The sequence below is a fragment of the Rhinopithecus roxellana genome, chromosome 8, assembly GCF_007565055.1.
Source record: "Rhinopithecus roxellana isolate Shanxi Qingling chromosome 8, ASM756505v1, whole genome shotgun sequence".
In the NCBI taxonomy this organism is placed as follows: Eukaryota; Metazoa; Chordata; class Mammalia; order Primates; family Cercopithecidae; genus Rhinopithecus; species Rhinopithecus roxellana.
In genome coordinates, this window is record NC_044556.1 from 38,522,426 (window position 1) to 38,548,640 (window position 26,215).

Sequence of the window (26,215 nt, forward strand, 5' to 3'; positions counted from 1 at the left end):
GAGAAAGGAGAATATTTATTTTCTGAGGAAGGAAGAGAACTTGAGCTAACTTTGAATTTCCTCAGTGGCCTAGCATACAAGTGCCTTAGGCTTACTGTAATTCAATCCCTTTTTGCGGATCCTATATCCAATTACCCAGATATATACATCTAAAAAAAGCTTGCCTTCATCAAACTGTCAGACAGGAGCTGTCAGAGAGTCTGTATTTGTAGGACTGCCCTATATTTCAGAGCATTTGTCCATAAGGAACTATATCATGGAGTAGGGAACTGAGTTGTGCTCCCACAACACACCTATTCCCTGGATATGACATCCTGGTAAAATCGGACTGTGTAGCTTCCCTGAGCACGTGATTATTTCTTCGTTTCCCAATTGCTCAGTTGGCCCTGTTAGCTGCTTTCCCTGCTCACATCTGGCAATTGTCGCTGGATCTTAGGGCAAGAGAATATTCCAGTTATAACATTTTGATCAGCTGCAGTACTGCAGCAATCAAGATAGGGCAGTCACAGGTACAAAAATGATGAAAGTTTGTGCATCTGATGACAGGTGTCTGGGGTAACCCTCAAACATTAGGAAAGACCCTACCGGAAGAGAGGGACTCACAAGTTAATGATTACAGTGAAAGCAGAAGTAACAACAAAAATGAGCACATGAGAGAAACAGTGGGACTTTGGTGATGTTGAAAATGAGGTGGAGGTGGAGAAAGAATTCTTGCCGTCTGTGAAAAACAAATAGTTTGGCACTACTATGATAAGAAAAGCCCAGGGAATAAGATTTTGAAAAATTTGGGAGCACTTAATATAAAAGAAGGAAATTTAGAATTACATATAGAAGCAAATGGAAAATCAAGGCTGTTTTGAGAGGTGCTATCTGAGGGTCATTGGAGAGAATGTAGCTTTACAATATTTATATCAGGCTGTGCATTGGCAGGAGTTCTGTAGAAGGTGGACTGAAAGCTGGAGCTAATGACATGGGTGGGGCACAGAGCAGCTAGGGAGCTCTGATGTGGCTTTTGCTTGGGGCAGAGTATGGGAAGATACGTAAATGCTGGGGCCTCAGATAGTGGAGTGGCCCTTGTGGGCAGCACTTACAGGTGGGCTTGGAAACACTTGCCTTTGGAACATTGCTCAAAAGTGAGCAGTGCTCCCAGAAGGACTACAATTTCTTTAGATTATCTGATAGCAGACTCTGTGATGTTTACCAGCTTCAAGGAGATCAGACCATTGTGAAATTTTTTTTTTTTTTCTGTAGTAAAACTAGCCCTGGCCAGCCCAGCTGGGAATTTACTGCCTGAGCTGTTTTCCAACATACATTTTGCTGGCAAAACCAGACGTGAGTGTTCCCTCGACTCTCAAGGGATCTGTTTACACTGACTTTATTTTTACTGCCAGCTTTCCAGTTGGAAGAGGGAAATTACGTTGAAAGGTCAGCAGGTGAGCAGAAGGATTCCTGACCAGCCATTCCTGTGGGTGTGTGCCTGTGTGCACTCTGTGTACGTGTGTGTGCCTGTGTGTACGTGTGTGCCTGTGTGTACGTGTATACATGCTTTTCTAAATGCCAACCGTTGTGCTCTGCTCTGACTGACAAGACCTGATCACTTGTTTGTGGGCATAATGATGGGTGCCAGGCTGGTTGTTGGGCAGTTTCCTATTTGTTTATTGTAAAGAAGGTAAATCAGTCTGTGGGATTTTCTGGATTGGAGAGCAAGGGGTGTTTACTGTCAACAGGATAAGGACGAGGAGGTATAAGATACTGAGTTCCGCGGTGCATCTAGTGTCAGGATAGGAGCATAAAAGGTGAGGAGAAACCAACTACAGGGTATTTCTGACTTGGGTGGAACTTTTAAGTACTTGGGTGGGAAATACAATTTGGAAAATTGCTCTCTGGTCAAAGAACCAGTCAGTGTAGCTAAATAAGGTATTATTAGGTTGGACTCAAATTCAATGTTATCAACTCTTCTTTCTAAATTCTTTTTTTTTAATTTCCCAAAAGATGACAGATGGATTTTCACAATTTGGAAATAAAAACATGAATGAAGGGTTCGGAAGGCAAGTCTCTGGTCCATTACACACTTCCAGAAAAATTTAGTACCCAGAGACTCACATTACTGGGAGTGCTGTTTACTCACAAGTGTTGCACTCCATTGAGAAAAAAAAACAAACAAACCAGGAAGTTGCTGTTCTACTCAGGACTGACCAAGAAGCCATGAAATCCCTTACTGTGGGAGGCTTAGAAGATTGCCTACTGAATAAGGTAAGGACAGACCGGGTCTCCCCCGTGTACCTCCTCCCCATTCACACTGCTTCCAAACAAACCTTCGTCACCGAATAAGGTAAGGACAGACCGGGTCTCTCCCATGTACCCCCTCCCCATTCACACTGCTTCCAAACAAACTTTCATCACTGAATAAGGTAAGGACAGACCGGGTCTCTCCCATGTATCCCCTCACCATTCACACTGCTTCCAAACAAACCTTCATCCAGAAAGGATCTCAGGCTGTTTCTAAAAGATACATAAAATGCTCCTCAGAAAACAGACTGTCCCCCCAAAACAATGTTGGGGGACTTAACATATCTCAGCCTTACTTCTCTTTGAGGGTCCAGTGTCCAGAGACTTACTGGGTATAGAATGGAGAGTTGGAATCTGGGGAACGGGGGAGAAACTCCAGCTCTGCCACTGACACTCGTGTGGCCATGAGTCACTTAACCTGCCTGAGCCTTGGCCTTCTTCTCTGTAAAATGGGAATAATAATAGGAGCTTCATGGGGTCATGGAAAAAGAGCTAATGAAATTAAAACAAAGCTTTTAAAAAACTCTGAAACTACTAGGTTTTTAAATATTATTATATTTTTAGTACACATCAGTTAAGAACTTAATTTCTTCTAGATGGTCTAGATGGTCATGTCAAATGTTAGAACTTAAAGGAAACTTAAATATTATCTAGTTTAAGTCTTTTCATTTACAGATGAACTTACCAAGGCATGATGTTAATGTTAAAACCAAAATATTTAAATTGACTAAGAAGTAGGCACTGGTCTGCAGTTTTCAGGCCTTTACAAGTACAAAGGCGAAGATCGTTATCATAGTGATAAGTAAAGTATATTTCTTAGGCAAAACCATTAAGAGAGATAAATCAGGACAGCCTGGGATGATAAAAACTAGAGTAAAGAAAGTGATTTCCCATTATTCCTCCCTTTGAGGACTCTAAATGAAAGAGATATTGGCTGGCATTTTTTTCATGGGTCCTGTATTTTTTGTAAGAAAAAACTCCAAAATTTTTAGCGTGGTGTTCAAGTAACTTGAACTGCTCTATCTTTCTACCCTCTGCTCCCCCTGCATTTCCAATGGCAGAAATTCTAAACAGTGTTTGATATGTTGAATCCAGCTTGTGCTCATGTTTTGTTTGGCCTGTAGATTATTTCTAATGTTTTTCACAAACATTTCAAGATAGATTTTGCATAGAAATCCAGATTTGTGTCTTTCCAGGGGAAAAAAAATCAGAATATTTGGCTACTACAGGTCCCAATTTCTTGCCTGGAAACCATGTGCTGGGGCTGAGTGTTTGTTAGCCAGAGCATGTGCTGGCCAATTCTCAGGAGGCTGATCACTTCTGTGTCTGACACTTGCTCCTGGCCCCCGCTGCCTCTCTCACATGTGTCGCCTACTCCATTCCTGTAGGTGGTTGAGTCTTCCATTTCTGCCCAACAAGAACTGGGCCCTGAGCAGGCCAAGGGCCCTAGCTCCTCCTCGCCACTTTTCTGGCTCATATTCATCCTTCAAACTCAGAGTCCACTTTCTCAAGAAAGAGTCCCTGACACCCCAGCACAAAATGATTTTGCCCACATATTCACTCCCGTTATAATTAGCATTACTGGCACCATTTATTTGATCATGAGTTTGTATATCAACTCCTGACACTTTTCTATTATCATCTTGGTTGGCAACTTACATGTCATATCATTTCATTCTTGATAAGTTTCTGGAGGGGAGAACAGTGTCTTGCATGCCTTTCTTGCCTTCGACATTCAGAGTATCTTGCACATATATGATCACAAATATCTTTAGAGTTCGTTAAAGATAAGGCAAGATTGGTGTGGAAGGCAACAGGTCAAGGTGCATACAGGATCTCATTTAATCTAATCAACAACTATGTGATGTACATATTGCCTCCGTTTTTACAGAGGAGGAAACAGAGGCTTGTGGAGATTAAATAACTTGTCCAAAGTTACACAGCTAAATTGAGAGGGCTCTGAAGTTTCAGCCTTGTCTTTTTTAGTCCAAAGGCTGAATGTCCTCTGCTAAACTCCTCTATATCTCTGCAAACACATACTAAGCACCTGCTTTGTGCAAAATACTGTGCTACGGTTTGAGGGTAGACCAAGGCCTGAGATGTGGCCTGCTAAATGAGAGAGAAATTTTGGTTTTGGTCTCTAGGATAGCCCTGTCCCATCTGCAGATTTTGTACATAACCCCAAAGGAAGAAGGAGGGAATTTCATATGCAGTCAGGCAAGTGCTTAATATAATGCATAGTAGACCATAAGGGATGCAGTAGAGATTTCAACAGATTGCTGGAGGAGAACAGAGGTGCATTAGTTCTGATGGGAAAGGTGTCTTACAGAAAGAAGAGTGGAGACAAAGCCTTGGAGGAAGTGTAGGGTTATAATAAGTGGACAAGTATAGGAAAGGTCTTCTGGGCTAAGGGAACCTCATTCAAACATTCAAGATATGTTTCATTCCCAGTCACCTTTTTCTTTTGGGGAGACAGAACAGGGCAGTGGTTACAAATATGGGCTTTGGAAGGATATGTTCTATAACTTACTAACTTTGGGAACTAGTCATATTATTTAAATGTTCTGAACTTTGGTTTCCTCAACTATAAAATGGGGATAATCATAGCATCCATCTTAAAGAATGATGGGTAGGCACGAATGAGCCTTCGACATTAGGATTAGTCTAAAAAGGAGGGGTTATGATGATGGAAAGCCTATGGTCTCGTGTGTATCTATCACTGGATTTAACTTTCCATTTCTTTACATTATTAGCCCCTGAAAGACAGAGATGGTGCCAGTTTTTGTTTTGTTGAAATTTTTCTAACTGATGATTGGATTTAATGAAATTCCGGAATTAGAAGTCTGACTTCTTGTTTTCTGGAAGGAAGTCCTCAGCCTTTTCTTCTTAGTAACACTCATTGGGAATGACATACACATAGGCTGTGTGGTCATGGGTGTGACCAGGCCTGTGTGACATTCCTGGCATGCTACTTAGCACCACCACTCTGTCTCTCTCGCAAGGAAGTGTATCGGAATGCAAGTGAGTCAGAGTGATATTATAGGGGTTAACCTTGAATCCCCGTAATTTATATTTGAAACAGTAAACTATTCACAAACTTGAGCTATTAATAGCAGCAAATGACTTGTGGGGCAACAATGAGCCTGATGCTGTGGTTAAGGAGGAGGAAAAGAAAGCGGCCCAGGATGGGACATGGACCTGCGACAGCATGGAGACATGCCTGGGAAGAGCGAGGCCCAAACAACATTTGTTTCCATGTTTTGCCATGAACTGAGTTTGGTGACAAGGTTGCCTCAAGGCTGCCTTGAGGCTGCAACTGGTATCTTGCTGGCTTCCTAAAGTTTGAGAGGCAGTAAAGGAATTCCAGGGTTGGGCTTGCAACGGGTCTCTACTTGTGTTAGAGCCTCCTTCTTTAGATCACTGTACAGCTACCCCAAGCCCCACTGCCTGCTTTTCCACACCCTGAAATGAACTTCTTGCTGTATCTGTTTAGGGTGTGGCCAGAATAAGTGGAGAGAAACAGTCTGGGGGTTCTGTGTTGTCACACCATGAGGGTGACAAGAGGTGTCTGGGACTAAGCCTGGAAACCCCCAGCACAAATCACTTCTGGGGCTACCAAATAGCACAGTGATGCTGTGTGGGTAAGAACTTATGCAGGAAGTGTAGCCAGAGATGTGGGAGGGATGGGGCTGCCCATCACCTAGAGAAAGAGGCTTCCACTCAGGTCCCACAGCAGGGGCATCACTGTCTGGCCCTTGCTGCATGACGCTTTGTGCTTGTTAGATGCCGGAATAGTTGCTGATGCCCAAATACACGGAGACTTAGGACTCCTTATTTCATGAGTCTTGACTTTAAATTGAAGGCATTTTTAGGTTCAGGAAGAGGATAAAGGGTAGGCAGTACTGCTGGTACATCAGTACTTAAGGGTGTGGCAAAGTCTGATGTGAAAGAAGTGTTGGAGAGCCTGTCTAGTTCTACCTCTAACTGCCAGTGTGATGTTAGGAAAGTCACCTTGTCACTCTGATCCTCCATAAAGTCACACCAGACAAGGCAATTTCTGGGGTCTCTTCCATTTCTAAGATCCTGAGTCTAAGTTGCAGCAGAAGTGATGCAGGAAGAAAATTAAAACTGGAATTTGTGGTTCTGGGTCTCAAAAAGCATTCTCTTACTCTGACTTTCACCTTTGGCAATCAAAACAGGTCATAAGGGTGAGCTAATAACCTGTGTAACAAGTGAGAGATTATAGTTGTTTTCCAGGAGTGTGTGACCTTGTCCTGCTCAGTGTGATCTTGTCCTGCTTGTGTGATCTTGTCCTGCTTGTGTCCTCATTTCACCATCAAATGAGGGCACAATTTGTAGAACAGATTTACAATGAGGTACTTTTTCCAATAGGCTGCTCTTCACATGTGTTATGTGCATACATACACACACATGTACATACATACACACATGCACACACACTGTTAAGCTTCTATTAGTTAAAAATGATTTGATGGTGATGAATCTTTCATTAGTTTATTAACTCAGGAAACAAAATACATATATATATATATATATAGCCACTGCTATGTTACTAACATTCAAGTTCTATGGAATTACATCAGCGGGGCTGGCAGATTCAGGAGGCTAGTCTTGGTCTCCAACACATTCTGAGAACTTAACTGTTAGAGAATACTATTTCTCAACCACTCTGCCTGTAATGTTCTATCTAGTTAACCCTTGTATTACTTTTCCCCACTGTACCTGCTCAGACTTCAGGTCCCTGAAGTTGCCTAATATTCCCTGTTCTTCCACTAGCTTTATCCGTTCTTTATTCAGGCTGGAAAATATAGCCCACTACCAAAATCCTCTGTTGCTTTTATATCTTTCTCCAGCTTTTGCCCAGCAAACTCCAGTCTTAGCACCTCAACTCTTACCTTTGGAGGGCTAAGAGATGGTAGAGAAGATCTCACAACTGAGCTTACTGATATCCCACAGCATCAGGGACCCAGCCTCAGCCAAGTCTTGATACTGTCGGGTTATCTTTACGCATGTACCTAAACAATCTCTCATTCCTTATAGCAGCTATTACAGCAGTCTATCGCCTGAAATCTCTTGCCTTCCACTTCACTCTTAGCTCATTAACATCTCCCACTCTATAAAGAACATAGCAGACTGGAAATCTCTCTGATTTTCACTGCCCCCTGCCCTTTTATCTGTATCTGCATGCAACTTTTTCCCCTTCTTTCCTTCTGCTACACCAAGATGAATTCCTCACGCAGGTTTCTGGATGGTTTTGCTTACCAAATGGTAAATCCTTACCAAATGGTTTTGCTTTCTGCTACCTCATCTTTCACCACTGACTCTTTTCTCTCAGCATTTAAACATGTTTAAGCCTGTGTGTCATTTTGTAAGGAAAAAACAAAACAAAACTGTTCCCATCCCTGTTGTTTTGGTTTTCCCCATAGTAAAAGTTCTTGGGGCCGGGCGTGGTGGCTCACTCCTGTAATCCTAGCACTTTAGGAGGCCGAGGTGGGCAGATCACGAGGTCAGGAGATCGAGACCATCCTAGCTAACCTGGTGAAACCCCATCTCTACTAAAAATACAAAAATCAGCCAGGTGTGGTGGTGCGAGCCTGTAGTCCCAGCTACTTAGGAGGCTGAGGCAGGAGAATCACTTGAACGCGGGTGGCAGAGTTTGCAGTGAGCCAAGATCACGCCACTGCATTCCAGCCTGTTGACAGAGCAAGACTCTGTCTTAAAAAAAAAAAAAAAAAAAAGTTCTTGGAGGGGTTGCTTACCTCTGTCTTCACTTGGTTGTCTTCCATTCACCCTTAATCCACATTTAATGCCCACCTCTCCCCCACCATTAATGCCAGTGCCCAGCGTTCCCCCAATGCAGCCATCCTATTCTAGCTGTCAGACTCCATGGACATTTGGGAGTCTTAACTTACTCAGCCACTTACTGTTGACTTTGTTCTTGAAACTCTTCCTTTACTTTCGGGACCTCTCACTGTTTATTCTCCCACTTCACCACCTCCTCTAAGGCAATTGTGTTCTAAAAATATCACAGGAACAATTGCACAGGCATGAGGAGCACAAATTCTCTCTTTGTGTGCCTCATGCCTGGCTCAATACCTGCTATTTTCTCTTTCTAGAACAACTTTCATGCCCCCTTTTTCCTAGCTAACTCCTAGTAAGCTTTCAAGATACAACTCCAACACACTGTGCCTCCAGGAAGGCCTCCCAACCTCCAAACTGGATGAAGTGTCCTTTTTCTATGTATTCATAGCATCTGTGCAAACCTCTACCTTGCACTAGATTGCAGTGATTTTAATTTCCAGGTTATTTGTCTTGCTTTGTCAAGTTATCTGTAAACCTCATGGCAACGTGTGCACAGAGCCCAGCATAAAATGGATGCTCCACTCAAACTACTCAAGTGGAATTGAATCACAACACAGAGGGGAAGTCCTATGCTGGAGAGGACCCTTAATTTTGGGCTTCTAAAACCTTTATTTTTGTCATTTGTTATTTTTCTCATAATAGCATCCCCACACTTATATTCTATACAATTTGTCTTCGTCACTACTGTGAATGCATGACCACGTCTATCTGGTGCATTGCTGTGTTCCAGCATGTGATGGTGCCCACCACAGAGGATGTGTTAAAAAAGTTCTTATTGATGAATTGACCCTATATGTGCTATACAACATGTGTACCAGTAGGTGCACAGTCACATTCTTAGTCCGTGAACATATGAAGTTCGCTTGCTGGTTGATGGGAAGTATGAGTGAGATCTCAGGTAACTGGCCTGGCTGATGACTTAGTTTAGGAAAACAGGAATCTCTTTGACTTGGGCTTTTTTTTCTGGCTGTCGTGATCAGTTTATGGGTGTCTCAAAATGACTCTAGAATATGTAGAAACAGCCGTTATACCAAATTTGGAGAGAATATAAAGATTCATGGATGGGTGTTAGATTGTGATGTATCAGATATTGCCTGAAATTGGCCCCTGGCTGAAGGAGCCTCTGAAGGAGAGTCTCACTGTTATGACAGCGGCTTGCAGGTGCCTCCTGAGCAAGATGACAAAGCGGCCCCTCCATTTCAGAAAAAAACTTGCAGACCCTTCCATCTCTTATTTGGATTTTTCTGTGTCTCTCCTGGAGTTCACTAAAAGTTCCTTTGTGTTTCCCACAAACATCTGTTTCCCTAAACTTTAAGTATCTGATTAGTGTTCAGTTTTCTATGAGAATTTCCCAATTCTTCCTAACTCGCTGTGGTAACTTTCTGTCAGCAGAAACATGCCTTTTCTTAAGGGTCTAGAAGCAAAAGGCAAGGGTGAGTACAGAGGCAAAGAGAATCATCATTTACTGATGACATCAGTGGGAAGCAGGCTGCGGGGTGCTGATACATGTTAAGCAGTTTAATATTCACACTGTGGGCAGCAGGCATGACGATACCATGGTAGAGTCTCACCATGGTTCACAAAACCCTGTGTGATGATCTGGCCCCTGCTTTCCTTTCCCAACTCACCTCCTATCACTTTCCGTTTGCCAGATCCAACCACAGTGGCCTCGCTGCTAGCCTTAGAGCATTGCCTACGTCAGAGGAGGAGCATGGAATCTGCTCTCCTAAGCTGTCTTCAGCCTCACTCAAATGTCACCTCTTTAGACAAGTATTCTTTGTCCATTGTCCACCCTAACTAAAATAGCTGCCCCTTTATTCTCTAGTCCCTTATCATATTTTATTTTTCTTCATGGGACTTATACCTGATATTATAACATATACACACACACAGACACATATACATACACACACACACACATATATATATACAGGAATACATATATATATACACATTTATATGTGTGTCTGTGTGTGTATATCAGGTATGATGCTATATATTATATTGATATATATTATAATTATATATTATGTATTTTATCTACATGTATTCCTATATTTTCAGCTAGAGGGCAAGTATCTACATTGTTCACTGTTGTCTTAATCACTGTTGTGTCCCCAGCACCTGGCCTGGCACCTGCTACATAGTAGGTCCTAGATAAATATCAAATGAATGCATCTGTTACAGAAAAGAACATTGAGGCACCAACAAATGTCTTCTCAGTGGAGTCAGACCTAAGTCCATCTCCCCGGCGTCTTGGGAAGGCGGAATTTTTGAGCTGAACTCCCTCAGTCACCGCTCGCTGTACCCTTGTCTCCTCACTATCTTATGCCAGTGCCTTGGGGCCCACAGAGGAAATAACTACCTTCTCTGGTCCTTCTCACACTCAGGTGGACTTGAGGCGCCAGCAGATTTCCCAGGCTATGGAGGAGGTGCAGAAAGTCATTCATCATTTGACCACAAACATCAGCAACCAAGACATTAGATTTCAAGCTGTGCCTTACTCTGACACATACAATGAAAATATTAAGGTAAGCAAGTCTCACTGTCTCTAAGTGCTACCAACAGAGCCAGAACACTTGGGCAGGTGAATCTCAGTGTGTGACAGATGCTTGCCTCACTCAGAATACTCATAAATACTCATAACAATTCTTGTTTTCACAGGTACTCTTAGTTTTTACTATTTACAGTCTCATGTTATACATGTCATTTCAGCCAGCGGCATGGCTTATGCCTATAATCCCAGCACTTTGGGAGGCCGAGGCAGGAGGATTGCTTGAGGCCAAGAGTTTGAGACCAACCTGGGCAATGCAGTGAGACTCTGTCTCTTTAGAAAAAGAAGAAAAGATAGATGTTATTTCCTTTGAGCCCCCACATTCCTAGATGAGAAAAAGTAGGCTTAGAGAAGTCAAATGACTTGATCAAGTCATATCAGGCACTAAAGCCAGAACTCACACAGAAGCTTTTGGTTCCAAAGCACATTCTGCTGTCACAATCAAAACTCAGTTAAATACACCTTCATTTATTAAGCACCTACTTAATAGATTGGAGGTGTGGTGGAGGGAACTGAGGGCATCCATAAGAAGACCATTGAAAGTCATAGTCTGTGGGTTGCAGATGGGGAAGGAAGAAAGTAGAAGAGGTGCCACTGAGAAGCTGCAGGAGCAGGCTGGCAACCCCTCTGCCTGCTAAGGAATCCCACCCAGTGTAAGCCAATGGGTAACACCAGCATTCAAGCAGCACAGTAGTGAGGGCAGAGCTGAACACACAGAAACGACCTCACTTAAACCTGTAAACCACCTTGTGGAAAAGACACTCCAGTTATTTCAATTTTAGAGGTGAGAGAAGTGAGATTCTGAATCATTCTGAATCTCCATCATTCTTTATCTTGATTTTTATTATGCCACATACCTCTTTCACTTTGTATTAAATTTGTATGTACTCATGGCCCATTTCTCACAACAGACTGCACATCCCTTGATTGTAAGGACCATGTTTACCGATTGTTTTGTTCCTAGCACCCAGCATGGTGTGTGGCACATGGTAGACACTTAACATATGTGGAATGAATGAATAAATGAATGAGCAAAAGAATTAGTACCTGAGCAAAAGACCATTGCTGGCCCATTACATCTCAAGTTTGGTGGATGCAAGAACCACCCAAGAGATGCTGGGATTTGTGGATTTGAAACAGTCAGATTGTAGGAAATTAATCCCAGGGTGAAAAATATAAAACTAGATTGAATCCTGGAATGCTAGAGCATCACTTGCCCAACTCTCCCACCCAGGCCAATCTAACTTGGTCACGCATAGACCAGTGACTGGAAATAGAGATATTACATTACTTTTCTTAGCACTACACCCAAGGAAATTTCCTTCCGTGGTCCTACTTAGAATTCATAGCTTAAAATATATCTTGCATTTATATATGTCATGTCTTACATATTAAGTTTCAAAAATAGCTATAGCATAGCATATAAAATTGCTTTTAACTTAGATCAAATTCAACAAGTTTTTTTTTTTGTTTGTTTTTTAAAGATAGGGTCTCATTCTGTCACCCAGGCTGGAGTGCAGTGGTGAGATCATGGCTTACTGCAGCCTCAACCTCCCAGGCTTAAGTGATTTCCCACCTCAGTCACCTGAGCAGCTGGGACTACAGATGCAAATGCCACCATGCCTGGCTAATTTTTATTTATTTTTTATTTTTTTTTATTTTGTAGAGATGGATTTCGTCGTATTGCCCAGGCTGCTCAACAAATATTTACTAAGCACCACTTACATGACAACATGATAGTTCTGCTTTTGAATTCACATGAAAGTGAATTGAAATAATGTACAGATCTGAAATTCCAGGGACTTTGGATGTTTTTTTCCTCTTTTTAAATCCAGCTACCTTTCTGTGGGTACCAGAAGTCATGTGGATACATCATCTAAAACATCAAACTATTGTTTTCTTAGAGTTAGGCAGAACCAGCTGGGGCTGATTAGGACATTCACCCCTCAATGGGTCAATGACTGGCCCTGGGCAAGAGTTAACCGAATTCCATGGTCAGAGCTTTCTGTGAGAAGGAGGCAGCTGACTCACAGCTGAAGGTGTGTGTGAAGTGGGACATGGTCAGAGTTCAGGCTCCTTTGGCTGCTCTGTTTACCCACTTGTTCTATCTCTTGGCTGCTGGTCTGCCTGCTTTCCCCCAGTCATTGCTTCACTGGTTCCTGGAGAAAGGGATTAGGTGGATTCTGATTGTTTGCTTTTTTTTCTTTAAACTTAGAATTATCTCAACAGCTCACATTGTCTCAACAAATAAGCTTTCATTTTGCCTTTGATTTTGGAAGGGTTAGTCATGAACACTGACCATGGGTCATCAGTAAAGGCCCCCCCACCCCCAAAAAAGGAGACATTTTACAAAATCTTTTAAACTCCCTTCCTGTTACTTCCCACCTTTTATTTGTGTCAAAACATTCACCATTCCATGTCATTCATTGTTGACTGAGTGCCAGCCCAGGGTAGAAAAATAATAACTGAACAAGCTGTCCAAAGACCTAAACTAGAATTCTGACTCTTCTACTTACTGGCTGTGTGTCCCTGGGGAGATCTCCAAGCCCCTCTGCATCTTGGATTCCTCATCTGGAAAATGGCAACAAAGCTCACCTTACTGTGTGATTGTGAAGTTGAAATGGTCAAATGCATTAGAATTGCAGTGTCACATCTGCAGGGAACTCCATGCATACTCATTCTTCTTTCTCAAACTTTAGGCCTCCTCTGGAGTTCCTGGTCCAGCTCACTGTCTTTACTTGTATAGTCATAAGATAATAAACTCAGTGAGCTAATGTACTTGCCCAAAGTATTTACAGTGATTCAGTAGCAGAACAAAGAGGTAATCCACTGGTAACACCCAGGTCTATGTCTCTGTGTATCTGGTCACACTGCTGAGGGTGGAGTGGTTAAGAGAGCTGCCTGGCGAGACAGGTCAGCTCCCAGGACTTCCGTTACCTCCCGAATCTGTGTATTCATGCTTGTTTTCAATCCTTTCCTGACCCTAGGTTTTGGCCCCCAGTCAGTTCCTTGTCACAGTCCCAATAAAAGGCCTGGCTGGGTACAGGGAGGCCAGGGAGCAGCGCTGGCGGTACTACACCCTGCAGGGCACCAGGCTGCCCTGCCCGTTGCGGGACCCTGAGGGTCTGCAGCAGTGGCTGGAGGTGGAACAGTTTATGAAGAGCCTGTGGCAGTGGCATGAGACAGACGTGAACATCGACGGAGATATTGTGCCCGCTAAGGTCCTCCTGGTGTTCCGGAAGCTGGTGGAAAACGCAATTAGAACCTGTCACCTCTCAGGTGAGCTTATCAGGAACAAGGGCAAGGGTAATTGCTGGCATTCCCCTTTCGCTCTACAAAACCTCTGTTTGGGTGCTACCTGCAACTCACAGCCTACATTTGAGAAAATAATCATGTGCTCTTCACATTTGTTTAATCTTAATAAGATGAATCAGCTTTTTTCCCCTGCCATTGATGCACAGAAGGTTGGAATTCATACTAACAAAATAGTGTTGTGGCTTTGAGAAAGTTACTGTGCTGGCATAGATATAAAATGCTGTGGATTATGCACCTTAACCAGGCTTAAAAACTTAAGCATATTTTTTTTTAAAGGAAATTATTCACAAACCCCAGGTCTTCTTTATTAGTACATTTTTACTGCAGCACCTCCATCTGACTGCAGTACCACAGTGTGCTGAGATTCCACATTTGGAAACCACTAACTTGAACCAAAACACAAAATCCAGGAGCCAAAAGAACTGACTAAATTTGACAACTCCAAAGTCTTAAGCTACTGTACAGCATACGCGCGCACACACACACACACACACACACACACACACACACACCCTTTTTGTTCACACAAAGTGAAAAGGTGAATTGCAAACTGGAAAGAAATGGCCAATTTTCTTAATTATATAATTAGGAAAATAAAAATTTTCTCAATCTATAAACCAATAAGAAAAAAGATGAGCTGACCAATAGAAATAATTACCAAAAAAAAAAAAAGAAGGAATCACAGAAAAAGAATACAAATGACTTGCAAAAATAAGAAAAGACATTCCATCTAATGTATATTTCAACATATATTAGAATATACCTCATGTTGGGTACATTAAAATACCTAACAAGTTAAAAGAAATGAAAAGTTTGATCATGCTTAGTGTCGAGTGGGCATGGTGAAATGGGTATTTTCGTGTTGTTATTAGAAGTGGAAATTGGTGTCTCCTTTTTAAAGAGCAAGTTGTCTATATTTTATTTTCATAATGTGCTCACTTGACAATTCAACAATTCCAGATCTAGAAATATATTTCCACAAATACACAAAGAAATATGCACCAGAATATTCTCTGCCATAGATTTTATAATAGTAAATAGAAGTAATCTAAACGGCTAACAAAGGAAAATTGGCTAACTTAAATTGTGCTGTGTCTGCCTACTGGACTACTATGCAGTCTTACAAAAGAACAGGCATATGCCCATTCATACATACAGAGCTATGAAAAATGCATGGGCTAGATAGTTAAGTGAAAAACCAAACTGCCAAACAATATGAGATTCCATCTGTGTGAAAATAAAAAGATGTATTCGTACATACATTTGTTTGTCTAGACAGAATAGTTCTGAAAATTTTCATAATGGTAATAATTTATGTTTAATAGATTTTTTACTAAGTAGAGTAAGTTTCATGGGTTATTTAATTTAATCCTCATAACCACACAATACGGTAAGAATTCTTTTCCTACCTGTTTTAGGGATGAGGAAACTGAGACTTAGAGATTAAGTCACTTCTGAAGGTTGCACACCTCGTAAGCAGAGCCAGCTGCAGAGCAGGGTGGGGGCCAGTGGGCTGGCTGCAGCATCGACTCACCTTTTATGCTGTGTGACATTATTCATAGTGAAAGTGCAAAGCAGAGATTCAGACTGGGCAAGGTTGATGAGACGCTTTTGGTAAATAATGCTAAAGTGCCGGTTGTCATGTTCCTGTCTGGGCAGCTCTGATGACATGCAGGCAACAAGCCCTTTATCCCACCTGGGCCAGGGAATGTTTCCATTTTGAAAAGCCTAACACAATTAACATGTTTCCATTTTCTTCTCTGTGCAAGGAAATGCAAAATAATAGATTCTGATCTATTTCAAAAATTGGGATTAGCAAATAAGGATGAATAGATCCTGATCTATTCAAGACTGCTTATCTTTATCTGCAATGAAGGCAAACAAACAAACAAAAACTGTATCTTTTGAAAGAAGAAAGAGCAAATTGGAAATGAGGAAATTATAGTATGTGAGCTGGAAAACTACTAGATGCATAGTTTTCTCTTCTTCTCTTTTCCTGGTTGGAAAATGAGGCAATGGCAGCTTCTTTCAAATCACTCAATCCTCTGAAACAGTGGCTGTGACGTGCTTTGATGTACTTTGTGGTTACAGGGGTTTCTGATGATAGATGCCTCTGAGGCTCGGCTAGCTGAGTGGATGGTAAAAACAAATACCATCTAAGAGACTGAGGCCTAGATAAAAGACAGGTGAAGCCGAATTTCACCAAAGGCATATGAATAAATAAGGAGGCTGATACTGTCCCCAGCCAGTGTCAGAACATCTAGGTGAAGAAGGAAAAAAAAAATGGCATTAGCCTTCCCTATGTTTGCATTACTCTGAAAACCAACATTTAGATATTTGGGTGGAATGGAGAAGGATATAGAAAAATAGTTAGGTTTCATTTTACAGTAGCAAATACAGTCAGTCCCCAACTTGCCATGGCTCAACATATGATTTTTTTTACTTTACAAGGGTGCAAAAGTGATACATGTTTAGTAGAACCTGTACTTTGAGTACCCATACAACCATTCAATGAATTCCATGAGATATTCAACACTTTATTATAAAAATAGGCTTTGTGTTAGATGATTTTGTCCAACTCTAAGTTAATGTAAGTGTTTTGAGCACATTGAAGGTAGGCTAGGCTAAGCTATGATGTTTGGTAGGCTCGGTGTATTAATACATTTTCAACTTACAATATTTTCAGCTTTATCGGGATGTGACCCCATCGTAAGTCAAGGAGCATATGTACTACACTTTTTCTTTTTATTCTGTGGCTTTTACTTTCAGTTGAGCCTCTTGAAAATAATCTATTAATTTAAAAGAAAAGGTACCACAAAAGCCTTGGGATTGGGGGAGAAAGAAAAACCCACTAGCAATGAGACTTCTTAGTAATGCTCTGACGCTGGCTAGGTGACTAACCATCTGGTTTTGATGTCAAAACCTTGACCTGCTACAGGCGTTGTGATCCTTGACATGCTACAGACATTGTGATCCTTGACGTGCTACAGACATTGTGAAAGTTGCCACACCAGTTGCAAGATGCTGATCAGAGCAACTGCTCACAAATTTCTTGTTTGAATGCTTGTAATGTGCAAGCCTTTCTCTTCTCCTTATCCATTTGGTCATTTCCTGTCAGGTAAGGTCAGCATGCTAGGAAACCGCTCTGCAGTTTGGATTGCTGTGGAAACATCTGCATATCAGGTGGAATTGGAGCTGGCCCCCGCAGTGGAGATCCCCACCACCTGGTCCGAGAAAGCTCGGTGGCCTCGATGTCTGCAACGCTGGCCTTCCCAAGAGAGAGTGGAGTGCATCAAGGTATCAGTGGGCGGGACCCAGCTCTCCAGAGCAGTGATGCCAACAGCTTAACCAGTCACAGCATTACTGACTGCCAAAGAGTTTCAAAGGAAAGTTGAGGTGTCACTAGATCAATAGTTCTCAAAGTGTGGGCCCTGCACCAGCGTCACCTGAGAACTTGTTAGAAATGCAGCTTCCCGGGCCCCCACTCTGGACCTGCTGAATGACACCCTTGAACAGGGCCCAGCAATATGTCTTTTAAGGAGCCCTCCGGGTGATGTGATTCTCATGCATGCTCAAGTTGGAGAACTGCTGCAGGAGAGGAAGTGGGTACCACCTTCTAACTGTCCACATCCAAAGTGGCTTGTGGTCTCCCTGACACCCCCTTTTCCTCCCCACATAGGATGTGCTGTCTGCCTGGTGACAAGTTCCCCAGACCAGCGGACTGCTTCAGAAATGGCTTTCTACACCAGTGAGCATTGTTCTCATTTCCCAATGTTTTTCTCTTTCTCCCAGTCGTTTGGGTTTAACTTGTTGCCGTGTTCAAATTATCACTGGCAGCTGAGCTTCCTCCGTGCTGAGCAGGTGTTGCTAGAACAGCTGGATGAGGATGGGGGCTGCCGTAGGAAGTGTTTTCAGGTCATGAGGCAGCTGAAGGAGGACGTCTGGTGCCCAGGGAACAGGCCGGTCATCACGTCCCACCATCTGCAGGTGAGTGTGGGGCAGGTGGGAGAAGGCCCAGGGGCAGCTTTGGATACATCATTCTCCCTGTGGCCTCTTTAGGGCCTGGCCAGAGCCACTCAGTAGGGCTGGCTTGTGTGAAAAATGAGGCTCTAGTATCTACATTTGCCGTCCAACAAATGCCTACTTATTATGGAAATATGTAAGCTAGCACCATATGGGAGTCCACAACACCCCTGTCCAGGGTAAAATTTCCTCCCTTCCTTCCCTTTTTCAATTCTCTTCTCTCCCACTTTTTCTCCCCTCTCACTTTTATTTTACCACCAAACCAACCTGAGTGCCCACTAGGTGCCAGAAACCCTGCTGAGGTTCAGAAATAAATTACAAAATGTGATTTGTGCCTCACACTTTGATGGCTTTATGTTTGTGCCAGTCTTAGAACCCACTGCTTCCTCATGCACACAGACCCACTAACACAGAGGGAACCAGGAAATGCAACACAGAGGTTACCACACACGTACTGCCACACACCTCTTTCCAGGGTCCAAATCACCAGGCAAGGATTTTCCCTTGCTCTGCCAGCACCTGCCTCTCCTTGCCCTAAACCCAACAGTACACATCCATTCACGCCTTCACTCACTCATTCAGCAAGTGTCTATTGAGATTACTCTGGGCCAGAGGCCTGCCCCAGTACCTGCTGTGGGCTCAACCCCTGCCAGCACAAAGGTGAACAGACACAGATGTGGTTCCTCACTCTGTCACTTCTGGTCTAGCATGGGAGATAGACATGGGTAAGGCAAGCCAGTGGGTGCATGTACAATCACACAGTGAGGAAGCACTGGAACGGGAGCAGCATGGCTCTGTGAAGGCTCAAAGCAGCAGAGCCTGACCTGGACTGGGCAGTTAGGGGGGCCTCCCTGGGAAGGGGGCCTTTGACCACCCTCCCGACTCCCTCTTTCTCAAATAGTGGACCACACAGAGTGAAGCAGACTCTCATGTAGCAGTTCTGTGCAGCCTGCTGGGGTAGGGAGGTAGGAGACTCTTGCAGGACACCCCAGCCAGCCTAGCTAGTGTGGGTCTAGGAGCTTCAGCCCTCCTCTCTGGCCCCAGAAAGGATGGACTGCCTTTCCACTCAGGTAAGCACAGGTCCCTGGGGCAGTCACCTATCTGTGAGGTGCCTTCCTCACATACCTGTTCCTCCTCTCATTCGACAGACAAAACTCTCTTCTTGCCCCATGTTACTCCATCTGCTCTAAAGTAACTTCTTGAAGGACAGATACCACATTGGTCTTGTCCAGCTAGCATGCTGACCTTACTCAGTGCTCTTGTTCACTGGGAGGATGAATAACACCCCCAGTATCTCTCCCAATGCTTTGTACATAGTAGCACATTAAATATTTGTAGAGCAAATGAATGAGTGGCTTCATATCTTGCTCAACTTTTCTCTTCTTTTTTGCACAAAATCACTAATCTTTGCTTCACCTTCTTATCTTTCTGATAACCTATCCATTTTGACTTGCGGAAGAATCTGTTAACATCTCATTCACATGCACTGGGGCTTTTCTCTGGAGTTCCAATATTCTCAACGTGTCCCAAGCACACTCCCCTAAAAACATGCAGGCTGTTCTCCTGGATGGAGGGCATGTGCTTGCAGAAGATACTTTGATTTGTTCTGTGGATTTAGCTTCTCTTGCTTTCCTTTATACAGGCCACACTAGAAGAGGCAGAGCTGAGATGCAAACTCAAGTCTATCTCATATCAAAACCTCACAACCTTAACGATTGACTTCATTACCTCTCAATTAAGATGGATGGAAATACCATTCAGTGACATGAATATTTCAGGCATGATTGAATGGGGCCACCATGAATCTCCCAACCCATAGCTGCTTGCAAATCTGTACTCCCCACAAGGGCTGACTTCTATTCTGATAGTTCCTAAGTCACCTAGTGGATTTTAAGGCAACTCCTTAAGGATTCTGTTTCAGTCCTCCCTGACCCACCTGCATGGCACAATAGAATTGGGCATCCTCAAGGATGGGCATTTTTTTTAAGGGGGCTATTTCTGGAGTAAGATAAACACAAAGTGCTAACTGCCTTTTTCTCTGGTCTTCCATCCTTAGTCCACAGACAGAATTATCTCCCATTTAGGCATCCTCACCCTTGAAATGAATGTGGCTGGTGACAAACGTGGTGTTAGACACCATCCCAGATGATGACTTGAGTGTGCTAGATCCTTGCCAAGTCTTCATTCTGGGGAAAGTGGAAGAGGCTGGGTTGCAAAACAGCATTAGGAAGCTGTGGCACTCAGCCTCGCCTCACCTTAAGTCTGACACTCTCTTATACTGTCAAAAAGGCTCTGCCCCAAGACTGTTTCATATGAAGGAAAAGCTTATCTTTTATTGACTTATTTATTCCTAAAACCCACTCAAAGTACATTGGCTTGCTTATAATGAGCTTAACTGCCCCAGTTTGCTTAGGATGATAAAAGCTTAATTAACAAGAGGAATTAACATTTTTTTCTGGTATCTAGGTTATCTTCACTTGCATGAAATTATCTCTAACTCATTTATTCATAATCATATAATCTAAATACATAGTTGCTATGAACTTACAACTGCTCTAAAAAATAAAGACTGTATAAAAATACTCAATATCTAAACCATAACATGAATGGATAATTCATTAATTCACTTATTCAATAAATGTTTATTGACTTCCTCTCATGGGCTAGCCTCTGCTGGGTACTGGATAGCTTAATAGTGGATAAAAATAGGCATCATTCACTGTTCTCATAAAGTTTATAATCCAGTAGGGGAAATGATACAATCAATCACATAAATATAAAAACTACTACAGTTGTCGCTCCTTCTTATGAGAAGTACATGGCTAAGAGAGTGTGCAGTGGCTGTACTAGGGAAATTTGATCTGATGGACAAAGAAGGGAAAGAAGTTTGTCCTATGCAGCTGAAGCAGGAGGTGCAAAGGCCCCATGGTAGAATGGAGCACGAAACAGCTGGTGTGGCTACATGAAGACAGCAAGGGAGGATACGGGTCAAGATGCATCTGGAAAGGAAGGCAGGGACCAAACCTTATAAACCACACCATATTAAGGATGATGTTTTTAGCTAACAAACAATGGGAAGAGCTTGAAGTATTTTAGATGAGAAGGGAAGTAGATGTGTATTGGCAGCAGTGTGGATGGTGATAGTTTGGATGGTGGCAAGAACAGCCTCTGATGAGATGGCTACTGCAGAGGTCCAGTGAGATGTGGAGGCAGTGTGGAGGGGGATGGTAGAATAATACTCGAGGTGAAGGTAAATGGGTGGACTCGAGAAATACTCAGGCAAGAGGATTGCAGGACTTGACTGGGGGCAGTAAGGGAGAAGGATGACTCCTAGGTTTGCATGTTGCACAACTAGCTAGTTAAGCAACTCTGGAGGCAGATCAGGTTTGTGCAGGAAGAGCAGGGGTTCAGTTTGGACATGTTGGGACTGAGATAACTTTCAGATACTCAAGAGATACACGGTAAGGAGGTCAGAGGAGAAGTCTGGGCTGGAGACACAAATTTGCAAGTCATTGATTTGTAGTGAGAATTAGAGCTGCTGTTGTGGAGGGAACACAGAGCTGAGGAATGCATGTACAGTGAGAGGAGAAGAGGGCCTAGAACTGAGCCTCCAGAAACTCCACCTCTCAAAGGCAGGCCAAGGAGTAGAAGCCTGCCAAGGAGGCGCTGTAATGCTAGGAGAAAACCCAGAGAGTCGATTGCTTGGAAATCAAGTGAAGGATGGCTCAGGAGGGAGGGTGTGGGCGAGAGAACCAGGTCTGCTGAAAGGTCAGGTAAGGTGCAGGCTGACAAAGGCCTGTTGCATTGAGAAACATGGAGATCACTGGGCCTTGAAGAGAGGAGCCTTTGAGGATTAATGAGAGAAGAATCCATCTTGGAGCAGACTGAGGCGAGAAACGGGAGGAGAGGAAATGATGGCAAACAATAGAGCTGACTCTCTGGAGAAACCTGGATTTGCCGAGGGAAGAGTGAGGGCAGGAGGCAGATGTGGCGTTGGGGTGGCAGGAGAGCTTTCAACTTGTGAAAAGCAGTTGAAGAAGAGGGTAATCCACCATATACAGTTCCTGGAAGATGGCATCCGGGACCCTGTGGAGGGATCAGCCCCACAGGCAGAAGAGGCAGAAGCAGGGAGGAAGAAAGGAGGGTGCTGCAGTAGGCAAGATCTGTCTGGTTTGGGAGGATGAGGGGTTCCATTTTCTCCATAAAGTAGGAGGCAAAGACATTGCCTGGAGTGGTGACATTGGAAATGTTGGAGGAGATTAGGGAAGAGGTGCGGGAGACCAACGTGTAAACTAAAAGCCCACCTGAAGTTGGGAATTGTGAATTCATGGTAGATCCAGTCTGCCCAGGCAACTCTTTTTCTCCCTCCTTCCAAGGCCACATAAACTCAATAATTGTTTCCCAGATATCCTCCTCCATTGCCTGAAACAATGTCTGACAGCACTTCTTCCTTCCACAGACTGTGCTCTTTTGGACCTGCGAGAAATATCCCCACTTTAAAGACTGGAAGGTCTTCAGCAAAGCGTTTCTGCGCCTGGTGAGGAAATTGCACAAGTGCGTGAGCCAGCACTTCCTGAAACACTATTTCGTCCGGAACAGCAACCTCTTTCAGTGCACCAACCTGATCGAACTGGACGCTGTGGCCCAAAAACTGGCCACCTTCCTGAAGAACCCCCAGATCAGCCCGCCCTGATGGCTGCCCCAGCCTGGGAGGCTCTTGGGCATTTTATTCTGGCTTAACCTTGTTCTTTGGATGGTTCCTCAGTCAGGTGCCAGGATCCTGCCTAGGAGAAAGGCCATGAATGGCAGCGGAAATTACATCAAACCAGTAACACTTCAGCAGGGAGGGAGGAAACTGTGCCCCAGGCTGTCTGGCTCCCTGGAGCCTCCCTGGAGCCCAGCAAGCATTTCCATCCTAGCTACCTCTCCTGGAGACGGCTCTCATCAGGCTTCCTCAGGCACAGATTTAGAACTGGTGACAGTTCTGAACTTAGTTTCCCTTGTTCAGGCTCTGATTGTCTCACAGTGAAAATGGAGACAGAACCCCTGAAAGACATGAGCCTACTGGCCAATACTGTGCCCAGCCCACCAATCATGGGTGCATTCTCCTGCCATTTGTAAAATGGGAATGTTAATGTGCCTACCTCTGAGCAGGGCTGTGTGCCTATGAGACTGTGCTGGCACCTTTTCAAGGGGAAGACATTGGATCAACACAAAGTGTTCCTGGTTGGTTGAGCAGCTGGTGTTTGCATCCTGGATCGGTACCCACAGCACTGACACAAAATTGCACCTGTTGAGTTAGCGAGCCTGTGCTTTCTTGCTGCCTTCCAGCTTCCTTAGCATGTGGGTCAGTGGCTCCTGAGGTTCTGTCTGCTTCCCTGGTATTCTCTAAGCAGGGAGGGGAGTGGTTTTGATGACAAGTTTAAGTCAAAGATGAAAGTACAGCTGTTGGCCTGATCCCAACCGTAGCCCTCTCTTCGCTTCCCAGGCCATGGGCCATGGATGGAACTTCCTTATATATTTATGTAAATAACCTAGTACTATGATCTGCGTGGAGTGACCTTAGGTGTCTGTCACCACTCATTGTGTTCCTTTGCTCACTTCATTCACTCACTCACTCATTGACAAATAATGCTCATTAGGCACTGGGAACACAGCAAAGAGCAAAGTGGATGAGGACCTCCCCCTGGGGATGCCGCCTAATGGTGGAGACAAGAAATGAACAACGGATAAACATGCACAGTTATTACAGATGGAAGCAAATGCTCCGAAGGAAATAAACAGAATGTTGAAGTAGAGTCCACAGAAAGGTCCCTAAAGGATGAAAATGCAAATAGCTGAAGGAGAAGGAAAAGTGACCAAAGGCAGGCCTGGCGGGGCTGGCATGAGTCAGAGCACCTGGCCTTGTAAAGCCAGGAAGGAATCAGTATTTTATTCTAAGATCAAAGGTGTGACATTTGGCCTCTCCAGAAGCAGAGGAGTATCATGATCTGACTGCATTTTAAACAATTGCTCTGGTAACTGCATGAAGAAGGTCTGGGGACTCACACATGAGCCAGGAGCTCTTGAGCCACCCATTTGGAATTTCACAGAGGCGCACAAGGCAGCCTATTCTGTGTGGCACAACTGATCAGGAATTCTAGGAGTTCTCGGTGAGATCAATGGTTTTTTTCTGGCATTTATGTAATGCTTCTCAACTCAAGGGGGCTCCTTTATTACTTTGGAATGTTTTTGCCCACATATCTATACCAAAGATAAATTTCTAAAACATGAGCTACTGGTTTTGTTTTGATGAAAATTCACATTTGAAAATAAAAATGATTATTTTTCAAAAGTACTGCAACCAAATGGTGGGATCCCTAGGCTATCGCATAACAAATAGTGATTTTTAAAATATTGAAAACAAGTATTTCCAAACCAACAATGAGTTTACAATTTTTGAAAACATAAAGGCCTGGTGCAGTGGCTCATGCCTGTTCTGTAATCCCAGCTCTGTGGGAGGCTGAGACAGGAGGGTCACTTGAGACCAGGAATTCAAGACCAGCCTGGGCAACATAGCCAGACACTGATACCCCATCTCTACAAAAAATTTAAAAATAAGCCAGATGTGGTGCTCAGAAGGCTGAGATGAGAGGATAGAGACCAGGAGTCTGAGGCTGCAGTGAGCTTTGATCGTACCACTGCACTCCAGCCTGGGTGACGGAGTCACTGGGAGGGAGACCCTGTCTCTAAAAAAATAAAAAATAAAAAAAGAGCATATGAAATGATGAACAAACTAGCATTTTGTTAAATCATCAAAACTTGTATTTTAATTCTCATATTCTTGTACCTTAAGAAACATCATCTTTGAAAAGGTGGCAAATGTAATAAGTTTTTAAATTCAACCTTGGCCGGGGCAGGGTGGCTGACGCCTGTAATCCCAGCACTTTGGGAGGCCTAAGTAGGCGGATCCTTTGAGGCCAGGAGTTCGAGAACAGCCTGGCCAACATGGTGAAATCCCGTCTCTACTAAAAATGCAAAAATTAGACAGGCATGGTGGTGTGCACCTGTAATCCCAGCTACTTGGGAGGCTGAGGCAGGAGAATCGCTTGTACCCGGGAGGCGGAGCTTGTAGTGAGCCGAGATCGCGCCACTGCACTCCAGCAGCATGGGAGACAGAGCGAGACTCTGTCTCAAAAAAAAAAAAAAAAAAAAAAAGCAAAACCAAAACCAAAACAAAACAAAAAACCATCTTAAGCAACTTTTAAAACAGCTACACAGTCACAGAATGCTAAAAAGTGAAAACTGACTGTAACATTGGTTCAATATGTGTGTATGTGTGTGGAGAGGGAGGAACTGACGTGCGCCACACTCTGATTCCAGTAGATTCTTTCCGTCTTTCCCAGGAGATTTGTGGGTTTTGGAGGAAGTGGGGCTACCCGCAGCTTCCTGCGTATTCCCAATTCTTGCCAGAAGAGGGCAGCAAGGGACCACATATGACAGGAGCCAGGTCCCACCTATTCTTGTCCTCGGTGCCCAGCAGGTGTCACCCTTCTCAGCCCATAACTTAACACCTGGTCCCTCCAGAGCAGGGATCAGTGGATTTCAGCTCATGCTAAGTTGTTGACCTTTCCTGCCGTTTTAACCGAGATTTACATCTTTCTCCTTAAAGCCCAGATTTTAAAAGGGAGCCTATGAGAGGACCGTCCATCCTGGCTCCTGGGGCATTCAGCTCCATTCTGTTTCCTGGGACAGATTGCACAACTCAGAAAAGCCTGAGAATATTATTTCTTTATTCTGTTCTATTTTTTTTTTTTTTTTTTTTAATTCTCCAAAAGACCTTTCCATCCGTCTTCACTCTTCCAGGCCCAAAACTAGATGTGTGGAGGAATGGTTGGTGTTCAGTCACCGCAGTTGACCTGCCTGCGTCTGCATCCCAGTTCTGATGCTGAGGAGCTGCAAGCTGTTTGACCTTTCTGTGTCTCTAGATCCTTCTCTCCAAAATGGGCATTGTGATGGCCAGAATTGTGTCCCCCACAATTCATAAGTTCAAGCTCCAACCCCCAGCACCTCAGAATGTGACTGTATTTGAAGAGGTGATTAAGTTAAAAGGAGGACTTTAGCTGATTCAGTCTGATGGGTGTCCTTAAAGGAGAGAAGATTAAGCACACA

General features: G+C 43.6%; 1 protein-coding gene across 1 annotated transcript; it reads left to right on the top strand.

Annotated features, from left to right (window-relative positions):
* The first annotated feature begins 1,326 nt into the window (after nucleotides 1-1,326).
* MAB21L3 (mab-21 like 3) lies at nucleotides 1,327-24,614 on the top strand. Its single transcript, XM_010367907.2, has 7 exons — nucleotides 1,327-1,433; nucleotides 1,993-2,253; nucleotides 10,563-10,703; nucleotides 13,714-14,005; nucleotides 17,160-17,338; nucleotides 17,834-18,028; nucleotides 22,524-24,614. The coding sequence occupies exons 2-7, from the start codon at nucleotides 2,206-2,208 to the stop codon at nucleotides 22,755-22,757; spliced, it is 1,089 nt and encodes a 362-aa protein (XP_010366209.1). The 5' UTR covers nucleotides 1,327-1,433; nucleotides 1,993-2,205; the 3' UTR covers nucleotides 22,758-24,614.
* The last annotated feature ends 1,601 nt before the right edge of the window (nucleotides 24,615-26,215 follow it).

Coding starts and splice junctions, on each gene's coding strand:
- MAB21L3 (XM_010367907.2), top strand. CDS start 2,206: ATGAAATCCCTTACTGTGGGAGGCTTAGAAGATTGCCTACTGAATAAG. Junction 10,704..13,713: donor CATACAATGAAAATATTAAG/GTAAGCAAGTCT, acceptor TCCTGACCCTAG/GTTTTGGCCCCCAGTCAGTT. Junction 17,339..17,833: donor AGAGAGTGGAGTGCATCAAG/GTATCAGTGGGC, acceptor TCTTTCTCCCAG/TCGTTTGGGTTTAACTTGTT.